Consider the following 16,555-nt stretch of genomic DNA (forward strand, 5'->3'; position numbering starts at 1 on the left):
TGACTCTGGACGAACAGTTGAGATGTGACGAGACTCTAGAAGATCAGCTGTGACGTGACATGACTCCGGATGATCAGCTGTGACGTGACGTGACGGGACTCCGGATGATCAGCTGTGACCTGACTAGACTCATGAATATCAGCTGTGACTTGACCAGACTCAGGATAATAAACTGTGACTCGATTTGACTCATGACGATCAACAGTGCCTAGACTCGACTCACTATGCAACAGTTTGTGTAGTGCGAGAGTCAATGTAATGGAAAGGGTGACATCTGGTGGTGAATAAACGGAAGTCCATGAACCGAATTCGTGACAGATTTATTTGTATATTTTATTTTTTTAATTGTATTACTTTATTTATTTTTCACATATTATATTTTTGTATAATTTTTTAACATTTTTATGCAATATATAAATAATAATTATTATTAATATATACAAATGAAGAGTGCTGAGATCCAAAAAACTATAATGTCAATAATACTTTCAAGACAACCAATTATATTTTCAAGGACATTTTTGCTTTTGGTGCTTGATGTCCAATGACTAAATAAGAAAGTATCAAAAACGTTCTGATGCCATAAAACTGCATAAATTTGAGGAACAGACTAAAATGTATTCATATAAAATCTTCCAATACAACATTTTGATGCAGCATCCTATATGACAAAAGAAAAATATTTTCAGAAATATAGTTAAATAGTTTAACTTATATTCCCTCGTATTTTTGCCCTTATATACAAATGTTTATTTTTTCCTAAAAAAATAAATAAAAATAAAGTCTTAAAGTCTAAATTTGTTTTTTTTTACCCTTGAAGTACATTTTGTAATCTTGTACATTTTGTATTTTTGTATAATTTGTACTTTTATCAAATATATATATAAATTAGTAGTAGTAGTATTATTAGTATTAGTATATACAATTGAAGAGTGCTGAGATCCAAAAAGCTATGTCAATAATATTTTCAAGACAGCCAATAATATTTTCAAGGACATTTTTGCTTTTGGCACTTGATGTCTAATGTAATATCTGGATCCTGAAGCCAAACTAGTTTTGAACCACTGATCCACAAACTGATCACCTGAGGGTTGTTTGTATATGGAGGGGAGAGATATGAAAGGGCGGTTGAGGGATACCTTCTGATATTCATCCTTGGAGTGCAATGCCTGGTCGAGCTGTTCCTGTGTGTAAGCGTAGATGGTTGAGCGATAGGTCGTCCCAACATCGTTGCCTTGTCGCATTCCTATCAAAGAAAATGCAGATATGTCAATGTTAAAAACAGGGTGTTTGGGGATCTGATTACAACACAAATGTAAATGGGTAAATTACTCCTTGATATTCAATGTTAAACTCTATATAGACATCTGAGAAGTAAAGTAAGTCGTGTAACTCTGATGAAATCGTGCAGTTCAGCCACTGAGTGCGTCTTCTGTGGGTCCAAAATTAGCATCTATTAGTACTTAAGTCTCTTGGGAAACAAACTCCCAATCAACCAGATATGAAATCTTGGGAAGAGTGCGGTTTTAATTAAAGCTCTGTTTTATCTGTTCTTGATCCAGATATGACTTCATAGATTCTGCATGGATGTTTTTGTTGGATGGGAAGAGGGCGTTAACTATGCTGAAGAAGCTGGATAGGACTGGAGTCTTTACCTCATGCGAATGTACATTATTTTAAACACTTCTGAGCTGTAAAACTTTTCTGTTAGCAGAGTGTTAGTCATCACCACAGACACAATCAGGGCATTATACAGGCTGTCTCCATCAGTCTGAATGTGATTGGATGGTCGAGACACTTTAAACTCTGATCTGAGTCCTCTGGTCATGATTGCAGCCACTCAAACTGTTGCCTCTCCTCTTTGTGAATTCATGACGGACCTCTCGTAGCTCTCAAACTACTGGAACTTAAGACTGTATTAAGTTAAAGAGCTGCTTTTTTTATTGGCTTTTTGTGCTTGGCCTTTCTTTAATGAACACTGTGGTAAACAAAACTTACTGTGTACTGTATTGGCTTTCAACTAATAATGAATAAATATGATCTTAAAGGGAGAGTTTACCCAAAAAGGACATTTTTGTCATTTACTCAAAACCTTTCTTCTGTGAAACTTGAAAGACAGCTCCAAAATGACCAAATAATAAAGTATCAAAAAAGTTCAGATGCCTTAAAATTTTTAAAATTTAAGGAACAGACTAAAATGTATACATTTAAAATCTTCCAATGCAACATATTCGCGTGGCATCCTATATAGCAAAATAAAATTATTTTCAGAAATATTTTTTTTAAATAGATCAAAATACATTAAAATGGTAAAAAATAATTGTAGCACTAATATAGGTTTTTAAATACATTTACATAAATAAATATTATTTCAATAAGTTAATAGTTAAATTTATATTCCCTCATATTTTTGGCCATTATATACAAATGTGTTTATTTTTTCTAAATAAAAAAAGCATTTTTCCAGAAATGTCTTTTAGGATTGGAATGTATTTATATACATTTCTATAGAGTTTTTTTTTACCCTTGAAGGACATTTTATAATCTATTCTGACATTTGAAGGTTTAAACTAAATCTTTTATTAAAATGCATTTTGTCAATTTACACTTTTATGTATAAAATACATAAATGATGGGATATTTGAATAAATTATATTTTGGTATGTTCCTCATTATAAGACTTGAAATATACCACACAAAGTCATATGGCCTACTTTTATGGTGCTTTTCAGAGCTTGACATTTCCTCATTCATGTTCACTGCGTAGAAAAAAAACTTCTTTGAGTTCCACAGAAGAAAGAAAGTCATACAGGTTTGGAAAGACAAGAGAGTGAGTAAATGATGACAGAATTTTCATTTTTGAAAAGCAGACTATCCCTTTAAGATTCTGAGAGTGCGATGGCAAAAAATGTTACCTTGTGTAGGATCGTGGCTTTCCCAAAATACCTTCAGCAACTGTGCAAAGTGGATCTTCTCAGGCACATAGACCACGCAAACCACCTCTGTGTGTCCTGTTTTACCTGTGTGAGCAAGAGGAGCAGAGGTGACTGTATAAACATCATCGCCAAAAAAGTCACAGTGCGCACACACACCCTCAGGTTAAAAAGAGGTGGCCCGCGGTCCCAATCCAGTGAGGTCATCAAGGGACACTGATTTTGGCTTGACTGATAGGGTCAGTCCTCTATATTGATTACAATTATGTGTCTTTTGACCCTTTCATAAAAGTATCATACTTTTGTCATAGCATCAGCTGGGTGCTTTTCTATAAGCTAAAAAGAATTGCAACCTGAAGAAGGAAACCATGAAAAAACTTCTAGAGGAAGCTCTCCTTCTCTTAGACAGACTCATAACAACAAGAAATTACTTTGAAATGACTCACTGCGGGTTAGCAAGCATGGAGGAGAAGCATAGAGGAGCATAAACAAACACAAGCACGATACATTACCTACAGTACTCCGCCTGATGATTATGCTCTCTTTCAGGTTTGGAAAGACAAGAGAGTGAGTAAATGATGACAGAATTTTCATTTTTGAAAAGCAGACTATCCCTTTAAGATTCTGAGAGTGCGATGGCAAAAAATGTTACCTTGTGTAGGATCGTGGCTTTCCCAAAATACCTTCAGCAACTGTGCAAAGTGGATCTTCTCAGGCACATAGACCACGCAAACCACCTCTGTGTGTCCTGTTTTACCTGTGTGAGCAAGAGGAGCAGAGGTGACCGTGTAAACATCATCGCCAAAAGAGTCACGGTGCACGCACACACCCTCAGGTTAAACAGAGGTGGCCTGCCATCCCAATCCAGTCAGGTCATCAAGGGGCACTGATTTTGGCTTGACTGGCCACGTCTCCAGCGATAGGGTCAGTCCTCCATATTGATTACCTTTATGTGTCTTTTGACCCTTTCAAAAAAGTACAAGAGCAGTCGATCTACCTGTGTGTCATGGCATCAGCTGGGTGCTTTTCTATAAGCTAAAAAGAATTGCAGCCTGAGGAAAGAAACCACGGAAAAACTTCTAGAGGAAGCTCTCCTACTCTTAGACGGACTCATAAAAACAAGAAATTACTTTGAAATTACTCATTGCGGGTTAGCAAGCATAGAGGAGAAGCACAGAGGAACATCAAACAAACACAAGCACAATGCATTACGTACTCAGCCTGATGATTATGCTCTCTTAAGGCTGGATTCAAACAACAGCACAGGCATTAGTAGCAATCGAAAAGGAAGACATGAAGTGGGTCAGACAGAGATTAAAGTGAGAATTGCTGACGCCTTTTCTTTTCTAACGTCATTAAAACAATGACGTTAGCAAAACTGCAAGTTTTTTTGTTTGTGGGGTTTTTTTTGGGGGGGGGGGGGGGGTGTCTTGTCCTACAGAAGCCATTGAAGTTTTATCAAAGTATTAAGACAATTACTTTCAATTGCAATAAAGCCTGTTGAAGAAGTTAAAAACACAATGGAGGTATTCACTGCACCAGCTGATAGTGTTGTTTATTTCCACTCACTGTCTGCAAAAAAATATTTTTATCTAAAAATTATGCTAGAAAGGAAATGGCACAAAAATGCGAATTGCAATTTGCATGGCACGGTCTTGAAGACTGATTCTGAATGTTGTGTTTGCACTTAAAAAAATTATATTGACTGTGCACTGCTATTTTAGAACATTTATCACCTTGTTTGTGGTTTGCAATGGATCAGTAAATAAAAAATGATATCAATAATATAAAAGAGACTGATTTTTTTTCAGAAAGAACACATTAAATTGATCAAAAGCAACAGTAATATCTTTCATTGTTACCAAAAATTATATTTCAAACAAATGCAGTTCTTTTCAACTTTCTATTCATCAAAGAATCCTGAAAAAAATGTTTCATGCATTAAAATATTAAGTGTTTTCAACATTTATAATAATAAGAAAATGTTTTATATATATATATATATATAGGAGGTAAACAGAGCGCCTAAAGAAAAATAATGCCATGGATTAGCTTACACACACAATATAAAACCAAATATAACCTAACTTTAGTCCAAATAACTAAATAAAATAAAACAAATATATAAACAAAAATATATAAAATAAAATTTAAGTTAAAATAAACAAATTAAATCAAATTGAATTTTATTTTTTTTTTATTATTATATTTTTTCCCCTATATCACAATATGATTATTTAGCTGTTTTTTTATTATTTGAAACAAAAATGTTCACAGCATCATATGCTAAATAAGTCAGTCTCTTATAAAAGATTTAGCTTTTAATCAACATTGTAGATGGCAGTGTTATTAGTTACTAAAACTAACAAAACTAAAACCATACAAAACATTTTCATTACTTAAAATAAAATAAACATTTACTGAAATTAAATAAGTCTTCCTATTTATTTATCCCTATAGTTTAACTTAATATACTAAAATAACAAATTAAAACTGAAATAAAAATGTGAAGAAAAAAAAACGAATAAATTGACAGAAACACAACAAATTTACTAACATTTTAACTAAAATGAAAATGGAAAATACTTTAGCATGTATGTCTTTGAATTACATAGGACAAAGTCAAATGCTCATTGTTACAATAAGATTTAAACCATGCAATTCTGTTTAAAATGACCAATTTTTTTTAATGTACTCACCAAAATTTTTACAGTACTTGGATTTGGCACTTGGATATTGGATATTTTGTGCCCATCCAAAGAAAGCAAAAATGTACATTTTCTGCACTCATTGTAACCTTTTGTCAGTATTTTATGCAAATGTTCGTACATGCAAAGATAAGACAATGGCGTTCTAATGGAGGCATAAGAGCCCACAGCATTATCCTCGAATTGCGTTATGCATGTTGGCTTATGGAAGAGTAATGAACCCACTGAACCTGTTCCTACACTTCCCACTCCTCTCTTTACATTCATCCAATCCTCCCTCCCTCTCGATTTCTCTTCCTCTCCCTCTGCTCGGATTTCTTCCCTTCTTCATTTCCTCTTTGAAGCATCTCGCCTCTTTTCTTCCCATCTCCCAAATCCTCTTTCTCAACCCCCCATTTGTTTGGTGTAATCCCCTCACCCACCCCCTCGCCAGGCTATGCCGTTCTAGACGAGCTGAAGGTCGACCGCAGGCGGCCATATTTGCTGCAGCTTGAGACCGGCGTACTATCTAAGCGAAGGTACAGATGTGATGCAAGTAGGTGTCAAGGGAAGTGCCTTTTACAGACCATCAATACAAGTGGAAGCAGTGAGAACTACAATCCACTGAAATTCAGAGATAATGGTTATGTGAGACACTGCAAAGGCACAAGCACACCATCTTCTCATGTTCTCTCTTTGTGCAGCTCTAATTCTGCATCACGAAATGTGTGAAAAACATACCATAGGCTGCTTCAGTTTTAAGGTGCCTTCTATGAAATGGATGCATTTTCTAGTTTACAAGGTGAATTTTCAAGTATTTTTGTAAGATTTTACATTTTGTGCACTGTGCTAACCCAAGCTAAATTAATATATTAGGATATGTATTAGGATATAATTATGCCTTCAAATGGGTCTTTTAGAAAAATAAAATAGGTACTATATATATACACACAGACACATCACTGTTCAAAAGGGGTCAGTAAGATTTTTTTATGCATTTTTATTTATTTTAAAATATATGTATTTTAAATAAATGCTGTTATTTTTAACTTTATATTCATCAAAGAATCCTGAAAAAATACTAATATTAATAAGCATATTATAATGGTTTCTAAAAGATCATGTGACACTGAAAACTGAAGTAATTGTTGCTGAAAATTCAGCTTTGCCATCACAGGAATAAAATACATTTTAAAATGTAGTAAAATAGAGAATGGTTATTTATTGTTTTTACTGTATTTCAGCTGTATTTACTGTATTTTTGAAATACAATAAAAGCATCCTCCCCTCAAAAACACACACAAAAAAATCACAGCTGATAGTGCACAGACCTATATATAATGCATATATATACAGAGATAAAGATTAATAAAAATAATAGATTTTTCCAATAAAAATGTGCTCACTAGCTAATGCAGCAAGGTGAAGTTGAGAAGAAAATATCAAAATAAATAACCAGATATATTAACACAGTAAATATTGAATCAACTATTCATAGTTAAAGTTGTTGTGTTTTAGTTTTTTTTAAAAGATAAAGTACTTCCTAATCAAAACAAGCATTTTCTGTATAGCTGCTTTGAAACGATATGTATTGTGAAAAGCACTTTACCAATAAACTTGGACACAAATACCACACATTTTGTAGAATGACCCATAAGATGCTATTTTCTATGATTATTTGCATTGGTGGCTTTATCTTTAGTGCATGTTTCTGCTTGGCGGACATGTCTGTACCCTTTAATCCCCTGTTGACACAAGCTCTTGTGCAGACAGGACTGAGATTAACACAGAAAGAGAGAGAGAGCGAATGAGTGCATAGACAAAGCGGGAGAGCATGTAAGGATCATAGCGCTTCCCCTCCCCCTCACATACATGAGTAAAATCCTGCGTGTGATTCTATCGCTCCGTTCCCAAACCTAGTTGGCTGCCTACATTTTAAGACATCACAGGCACACCCCAAAAGCACTGCAAAAATAATTATAAAAATAATCCCGTAATGCACTGTCAAAACACTAAAGATGACGAATAAAGTAAAAAGACTGGAGACATAAATATAATTCATTCAACAATAAAAATTATAGATAAAACGTTTCAAATTAATAAATGAAAAAAGCTTCTTAGACTCCTGTTCTAAGCCCTATTTGTATGATGCTCAGAATTTCTGCCTATTTAGTGTGTCACTTATGAGGTTTTATTTCAGTAAAGATGCTGCCTTAGAAGGTAGCTGCCTATGTAGGACGCAATGCAGCTCAGTAGGTCTTAAATCAGACCTTACTGAAAAAAGGAAGATATTCATTAGCACACAATAACAGATCATATCTAGGAGCACACCAGTCTTATCTTCCCATTTCTTCTAAAATCCTGTTACTTGTTTCAAAAGGATGTCAGCATTCAAACCCTGTATGAAGCACAGAGTGTTGCCAGCCATTTCAGCACCAGCATTCATTTCAGCACCAACCAATGGACAGCTCCCTCTGAGTTTTCAGCACCCCGCGCAGTATGTACCAGTTCTGCTTGTAGCGAAGGACCACCTGCTGAATCATCACACCCGTCTATACAACAGCTTTGATTCTGAAAACGTACGGTTTCTAAGAAAAAGAGGGAATTTAAATATAAATACCATGCAGTGAGAAGCATGTTTGTGTTTAAGTCGTCCAAACTTTGGCGTAAGGAATGGCTAAGCATACTCTGTGAGAGGCCATTAAAGCAAATTCATTTGATGGGAAATCATTGTGACTGAACTTGCGCTAAAGCAGCATACAGGGAAACCTTGGGAGATCAAAGCCCAGGCCTGTCATGTTCTTCTAGGCTGAGGAAAACTCAAGAGTAAGTTTGAACTGAGAAAAACTTCTCCTTTTGATAGACTAAACACACCAGGAGACAGAATGTAGAATTATTTTACTCAATTTTGTTTTCAAAGACAATAATTTCTGCATTTTTTTAGAGAATAATTGCAAAGTAACAAAAAAATGTATTGTGTTCATTTACATAATTTATACTTTACTGTTTGAATACAGTAAAAACAGTAATATTGTGAAATATTATTACTATTTAAAATAACTCTTTTCTATTTAAATATATTTTACAATGTAATTTATTCCTGTGATGCAAAGCTGAATTTTCAGCAGCCATTACTCCAGTCTTCAGTGTCACATGATCCTTCAGAAATCATTCTAATATGCTGATTTTCTGCTCAAGAAACATTTATTATTATCAATGTTGAAAACATGTTGACGTTCTGCTGCTTAATATTTTTGTGGAAACCGTCATACATATTTTTTTAGGATTCTTTGATGAATATTTATTTGAAATATATATTTTTTGGAAGTCTTTTTACTGTCACCTTTGATCAATTTAATGCATCCTTGCTGAATAAAAGTATTAATTTTTAATACTTTTTAATAGCCGTGTTTATGTTCTGGCCACCATTTTGGATTACTGCATTCATGTTCTGTTTTCCTCTCTTATTTTTTAAAGGGGTCATATGATGCTGCTAAAAATAATATTATTTTGTGTATTTGGTGTAATGAAATGTGTTTATGCGGTTTAAGGTTAAAAAAACATTATTTTCCACATACTGTACATTATTGTTTCTCCTCTATGCCCCGCCTTTCTGAAACGCGTCGATTTTTACAAAGCTCATCGGTCTGAAAAAGCGAGGTGTGCTGTGATTGGCCAGCTATCCAGTGCGTTGTGATTGGCCGAATACCTCAAGCGTGTGACGGAAATGTTACGCCCCTTACCATATTGTGATGATGCCCTGTCAGGCCGGAGCGATGATTCAAAAACATGAAAACCCATTATAAACGAGGCATTCGTTGCATCCAGTGGGGACATAATTATGGATTATAATGACTTTTTGTCTTTTTACGTGTTGCGTTGCATCGCGTGGCATAAACATAAAACCATGTCTGCATTTGTGATCGGAGAAATGACAAACAACAAGCCCTACTCTACACTGCCCAAAAAAACTTGCTTTAAATATATAAAATATAAAAACTCTTTAAATATAAAAAACGTACTTACAGTCTTTGAGTCAGAACAGCCGGCATTGTAGTCTACTCTACCAGGATCAGTAAACAGTCCTCCATAAAATGTGCTGGACACATCTGAATATTTGGGTTGAAGTGTTCTGGAACAGTGTTGTAAATACAACTTAACCACTGATTTCTAGTCGTGTCCATTTTTGGAAGGCCAAACAAAGTAGTTTCGCTTTCACAATGTCACACGGCGGCCTTGAATGAGCAGAGGCCGGGGGATAAAGTGAAGAACGGCCGGAGGGCTAGAGTGAGCAGAGGCGGTGGATTCGACGAAGGAGCATCCGGCGGGCTAACGACAATCACATGTGACGACCCTGGGCTGGACTCCGCTTCTAGTCTTTGCAACTTTACAGATCTTCTTTATGCACCAAGAGCTTGTAACACTCCAAAGAGAAAGGAAAAATTGAAATCGCATCATATGACCCCTTTAAAGGAAAATCCTAATATTCTAAATCCTAAATCCATGATAAGGAAGGAGAGGCTCAGATCTAATAATAATAATAATAATAATAATAATAGGTCAACATCTGGCATAGCTAAGGCAAATCCACCCATGTCAAAAACTCCCATCTTGATTATTTCATTTGGGTAGAAGCTTCATGGTGATTTTTGGATGGGCAAACCGTATGAGCATGTGTTATTTTGCATTGGTATATTAGCCAGTTACCAGATTAGTGCTATATGAGCAAGATGTGTTATCATTTTAGATATAAGCATATATGAATTCCATCTGGATGCCTGCAGATGTTACAAAAAGAACAAGACTGTAATTACTGTATGAATTCTCTACAGAATTCAGATTTCTGCTCTCCAATTAAGGCATTTCTTATTAGATAGATAGATAGATAGATAGATAGATAGATAGACAGACAGACAGACTGACAGACAGAGTTCTCTCTGCCAATGGTTTCAAAGCATGAGAATTCAGCTCAGTATCTTCTTACGATGCTTGTAATTACTCTCTTCTGGATAGAGATCTCTGCTGCTTTTCCTTTTAAATCTCCCTTTCTTCCAGCTTAAGTGTCAATGTCCCAAGAGCCTCCTATCACCAATGGATTTACCCTGGCTTTAACTTCCCTCCTTCTTTCTAATTCCTTCTTCAGTTCTTGATCTCAAGCATCCCAGTTTTTCTTCTAGCTACCATAGTTTTGGACTGCCACATCAACCACCATTTCTGTGTCTGTTCTACCAAATATATTATGTGTCAGATCTGGTAGTTGTACTGCACCTCTTGATTATTTGCTGCTATACATTTATATTTTACATTTCAACTTGGTCAACACCAGTACAGTTGTCAGTATGTGCATTATTTATGATGCTCAAATTGTGTGCATATTCTTTATGTGGCTGGAGCTCCACAGACAAAGAACAAGAAAAGACAATAAGTGACTGAAAGCTTGGAAGGGGTATTCAGTTACTCATTTTTTCACAACAACACATACGGTTGCAATATTGTTAAAGTTGAGGGTGGCTCACATACCTGTGCACACCTCTTCATAGGTGGGGTTTGGGGTGTAACCGCCAGAGTAGCCCACTTGAGTGGAATAGACCCCATTTTGCCTCCAGAACTTCCTCTCCGCTCCCCAGAAACAGCCCATACCTGTGTTAAAAATAGAAAATAAATATTATTTACTGTATATAGAGCCATAGACCATAACTGCTCTATAATTGAGACCAAAAAACATAATATTTCTAGTATTGGCAGAAATTACAAAGATTAGATGTTCTGAGAACATTTACAGTACATGTACACATTTGATGGAAATGTAAGTGTGTACTTTGAATGCAAAGTGGACATACATTTCATGCATTGCATGGAAAATCAAACCCATGACTTTGGAGTAGCTAGCACTATATGCTCTACCGTTAAAACACAAAACAGCAATTTATTAAATTGCCGTTAATCAGACAGTAACTAGATAAGATGTCTCCTTTGGGATACATTAAAATAAAAGCAATTTTCTGCCAATACTTATACTTATCCACGTATCTTTCTGTATATATGCTGTTTTGTTGTTGTTGTTGTTTTCCAAGAATTGTTTTGCGGTTTTTGTCATAGCACAGTAGTTCAGTGTGACCATGGAGCTTTCAAGCTCAAAAAGGACAAAAGGAACACAGAAGTGGTCCACATGACTTCCCGTTCCTCAAAAAAAAAAAGCTATTATATTGCTTTAGAAGCCTTGGAATTTAGTGCATGAGTCATAGTTTAGGCAGTTTAGGCTGCTTTTTGTTATTTTTTATGCTTTGGAGCTTCACAAAAAATAGAAACATTCTAAACATGGAAAAAATAACAGGCAAATAATAACATCATACAGGATTGAAATGACATGAGGGTGACTAAATAATGACAGAATTTTTATTTTGGAGTGAACTATTCTCTTACAATTACAGTCTCTAAGATTCTGCAGTGTACATTACCATGTAAAAGTATGGATTAGTATGATGATTTATTTTTAAATTAATTATTACATTTAACGCATCAAGGATGCAGTTAATTTAAACACCAAATCAGCATATTAGAATGTTTTCAGAAGGATCATGCAACACTGAAGAGTAATGGCTGCTGAAAATTCGGCTTTGCATCACAGAAATAAATTACATTTTATAGCATTAAAATAGAAAACTTATATATTAAATTATAATAATATTTCACAATATTACTGTTTTTACTGTATTTCTAATCAAATAAATGTAGCCTTGGTGAGCATAAGAAAAAGCATTAAAAATCTTGCCAACCCCAAACTTTTGAATGCTAGTGTTTAAATGTTTATCTGACTTTTCCTCACAGAATTCTCTTTGCTGTGTGTTTTTGTGAGTTCTGCTGGGACCGAGTGTCCTCTAGCACCTTCCCACTGGTGTTAAATCAACCCCTAAAATTCAAAGCTCCGTATTTTAGCTATGAATTTACAATCCCATAAAACGAAAGACTCCACCATCACGCATTTACTCAAGGCCAATAAAAACATATCAACCACTATAAAACTAACACCCGCTGTAAGCATTTATTACCAAATAATACTTTCCCCTCTATAACAGTAAAAATAAATTAGAGGGTAACTAGTATATCGTTATCTACCACAACGTCCCATGGGTGAAAAGTAATTCAATTGTTTAAAAAAAAAACACGTACATGACTGTCGGCTTGACCAGATTTTTCTGATTTACAAGCTGCTGTGGAAAAGTGAGCATAAGGCGCATGATGGAGAATCTAGAATCTGGAGCTCAATTACGGCGGCCCATTGGGACGCCCGAACGCCAAGACTATAAGATGACGCTTTCTCAGGGGGGACGTCAATGTTTAGTAAATGAGGGTGAGCGCTGTGCGTACTGTCTAGAGGGAAGAAAAGGAACATTTTCATGGAATCAAAGGTAAGAGTTACCTTTCATTGCTCTCAGCGGGGGGGCTGTGATTTGCAAAGCCGCATACATACGTTGAATATTATTTTATTTGTATACAAGGCCCTGTGATAAAACAGCCATTTAATTCCTGTCTGCCATGATGAATTACACAGTTTGAGGCTTAAATAATGAAAAAAAAGGAAGCTGAACAAATGCATTTATTAAAGAGATCCTAATCAGCAGTCTGCAATTAATCGCATACCCCTCCCCCTTTATTTTCCTCGTCCTTTTGCAGCTTTGGTTTTGCACTTCTTCGAGGGGATGAAGGGGTGCATGAGGGGGGACTAATTACCTTCCACTGCCAGTCGTCTTAGCTGGATCTACCCCCACGCCGATGACACACACACACACACACACACATCTCTCGGCTCGGATCACTTACCGAATAAGACCATCTGCAATCCCTCTGGGAACGGTGGCACTGTCCTGTTACCATTCACGTCGTGCTTAGCTGCAGGACACAGGGGAAACAATGGAGAGAATGCCCTTATAAATCAACACAATGTCAACAGGATTTCATTATGTGCTCTTCTCAACCCAACTCACTGTAGGGAAGAAACTCCCAGGAGGACAGTGGCTCTATTCCTACGCAGCTCATTATGTTCAACCATTAAGTTTTGGGTTGATTCCTTTATCTTTCACTTTAAGAGCACCAGGAAGACAGGAAAAGGACATAGGGAAGGTCAAACAAGTCATTTGATCAAGGAAGGTCGAATGATTGTCTTTTATTCCAGCGCGTTGTGGATTTTTCAAAGGGGAGGAGAACGACACCTGGTCGGATTAATGTATGTCAATGCGATGTTTTAACATGTGACAGGGATACAGATGGGCTGAGGCATGGAAAATCGTTGCGTGGATTAGAATAAATGGAGGTCACCGAGTTCAACATCTGGGCACAGTCATGCCGGAGCTTCGACATGCACGTACTGTATGAGTATGTTGCCATGGCAGCAGGGCATGCCAATACAGCCAGACGGATGGCAGACCTACATGCCATGCAGCAGTTCACTGCATCACTCATGGTCACACTCTCTTTGCAAATGGGTGGTTAAACCACTTTGAGTTTGAATTATGGGAAAAGCTTCAAATGCTAAGTTAATTATGCTCCATAGAATTTCGCATTCTCAAAATAAATGTTAAATAAATATTTAACCAATTATTAAATATTTTCCTGTTAAATAAATAAATAAATACTCAGCATTAAATAAAACATTATTGGCTCTTTTTTCCTGTTAAATAATATTTAGTCCATAACTGACTTTGTTTCTGTGAATTAAAAAACAACCCATAAATGTTCAGCCCATTATTGACTACTTTTTCTGTTAATTAAATAAATAAATAAACACATACATACATTATACATACATACATTTCTTAAAATGAATAAACAAAAAAGAAAATAAATGTTCCATCCATTGACCTTTTTTTGTTAAATGAATACATAAATAAATAAAAAGGAATGAATGAATGAATGAATGTTCAGTCCAATGCTGACTCTATTTTCTTTCATTTCATAGTCATATCCTCCTTTTAGTGTAATATATCTATAAAATGTGTTTGCATCCAAAGTCAGTGGTGTTTCACAAGAGGCTTCCTGAAACGTGGCTGTGATTAATAATAATTAAAATACAAATCCTAGGTGAAACAGAATGAAAATCTTCTTTTGGCACAGTAAACCTTTCCATTTTAGAATTAAAATGGCACTTGAACAATGCAGTGAAAGAGAGGCTTTCTGTGGAGGCCACAGCTCTAATCTAATCTGTGTAAGTGGACTGAAGAGAAGCATTAGAACAGACTTCATTAAATCACTTTAACATTCAGACTGTCGGTGCTGATCTGTTTCAACCCCTCAACACTCTACACCGTTCAGTACACTGAGCAAAAATTCCATGTAGACTCTTAAGTCAACATCAATCAACATAAAAAACTAAATACTGTGTGTGTGATAATTCTAAAAGAATTTGAATGTTTTTAAAGGGATATTTTGCCCAAACAAAAACTATCATCATTTTCTCACCCTCATGCAATTTCAAACCTGTATAACTTAATTTGTGCAACAGAAAAGGTTTTTTCTTTTCAATACAATGACAGTGAGTGAGGACAGTGAAACTGTGACCATAAAAGAATCATAAAAGTGGTCCTACGCAGATCTATAATATACTGTATATCAGTCAATATTATATTATAGATTAGTGGGTCCATATGATTCATACACTATATGCATCAACTAACAAACTCAAGAACCGAATCAGCCCAATTCATAAACAAATCATATAAATCGGTGTTGTGAACCGGGTCAACTAATTCATTGAAAATTAGTATGATTTTTTTTAGATTAAAGTTATTATATGTACGTTTTTACCTGTATACTGACTTCTAATAAGGCGAATGGTTTCTGTTTCTTTCTCAGGCTTTCCTCAAAATGTCTGTTGTTGTAAGTTTGGTAAGCAGGTAGGAAATTCCATGAAAAGGGCAGATTGCTTTACAGCAGCAACAAATGCAGGTGTAAGAGAAGAATTATATACTATATAATTATGTACTACATACCGTACTATACTAGATATACTACATACTGTAATAATAAGAATTGATTAAGAATCTAGAATAAAAAATAAATACAAAAATTAAGAATGTATTCTTTTTTAAGACTAATTCTATATATATATATTATCATATATTATATATACAGTGGGTACGGAAAGTATTCAGACCCCCTTCAATTTTTCACTCTGTTATATTGCACCCATTTGCTAAAATCATATAAGTTAATTTTTTTCCTCAATGTACACACAGCACCCCATATTGACAGAAAAACACAGAATTGTTGACATCTTTGCAGATTAAAAAAGAAAAACTGAAATATCACATGGTCCTAAGTATTCAGACCCTTTGCTGTGACGCTCATATATTTAACTCAGGTGCTGTCCATTTCTTCTGATCATCCTTGAGATGGTTCTAAACCTTCATTTGAGTCCAGCTGTGTTTGATTATACTGATTGGACTTGATTAGGAAAGCCACACACCTGTCTATATAAGACCTTACAGCTCACAGTGCATGTCAGAGCAAATGAGAATCATGAGGTCAAAGGAACTGCCTGAAGAGCTCAGGAAACAGAATTGTGGCAAGGCACAGATCTGGCCAAGGTTACAAAAAAAATTCTGCTGCACTTAAGCTTCCTAAGAGCACAGTGGCCTCCATAACCCTTAAATGGAAGACGTTTAGGACGACCAGAACCCTTCCTAGAGCTGGCCGTCCGGCCAAACTGAGCTATCGGGGGAGAAGAGCCTTGGAAGAGAGGTAAAGAAGAACCCAAAGATCACTGTGGCTGAGCTCCAGAGATGCAGTCGGGAGATGGGAGAAAGTTGTAGAAAGTCAACCACCACTGCAGCCCTCCACCAGGCGGGGCTTTAGGGCAGAGTGGCCCGACGGAAGCCTCTCCTCAGTGCAAGACACATGAAAGCCTGCAAGGAGTTTGCTAAAAAACACCTGAAGAAC

The 16,555-nt window shown here is 35.7% G+C and overlaps 1 protein-coding gene across 2 annotated transcripts in view; it reads right to left on the reverse strand.

Moving 5' to 3' along the window:
- The window catches only part of msraa (methionine sulfoxide reductase Aa), an 86,315-nt gene that overhangs the window by 28,713 nt on the left and 41,047 nt on the right, over positions 1–16,555 (reverse strand). For both annotated transcript variants that reach the window (XM_016294645.1, XM_016294646.1), the window contains exons 2-5: positions 13,442–13,510; positions 11,141–11,260; positions 3,586–3,690; positions 1,140–1,246 (exon numbers count right to left, since the gene is read on the reverse strand). In XM_016294645.1, the coding sequence (XP_016150131.1) occupies positions 1,140–1,246; positions 3,586–3,690; positions 11,141–11,260; positions 13,442–13,510 (401 nt within the window). The remainder of the gene's footprint in view (positions 1–1,139; positions 1,247–3,585; positions 3,691–11,140; positions 11,261–13,441; positions 13,511–16,555) is intronic.

This window comes from Sinocyclocheilus grahami, unplaced genomic scaffold (genome assembly GCF_001515645.1).
Source record: "Sinocyclocheilus grahami isolate Dianchi unplaced genomic scaffold, SAMN03320097.WGS_v1.1 scaffold321.1, whole genome shotgun sequence".
NCBI lineage: Eukaryota > Metazoa > Chordata > Actinopteri > Cypriniformes > Cyprinidae > Sinocyclocheilus > Sinocyclocheilus grahami.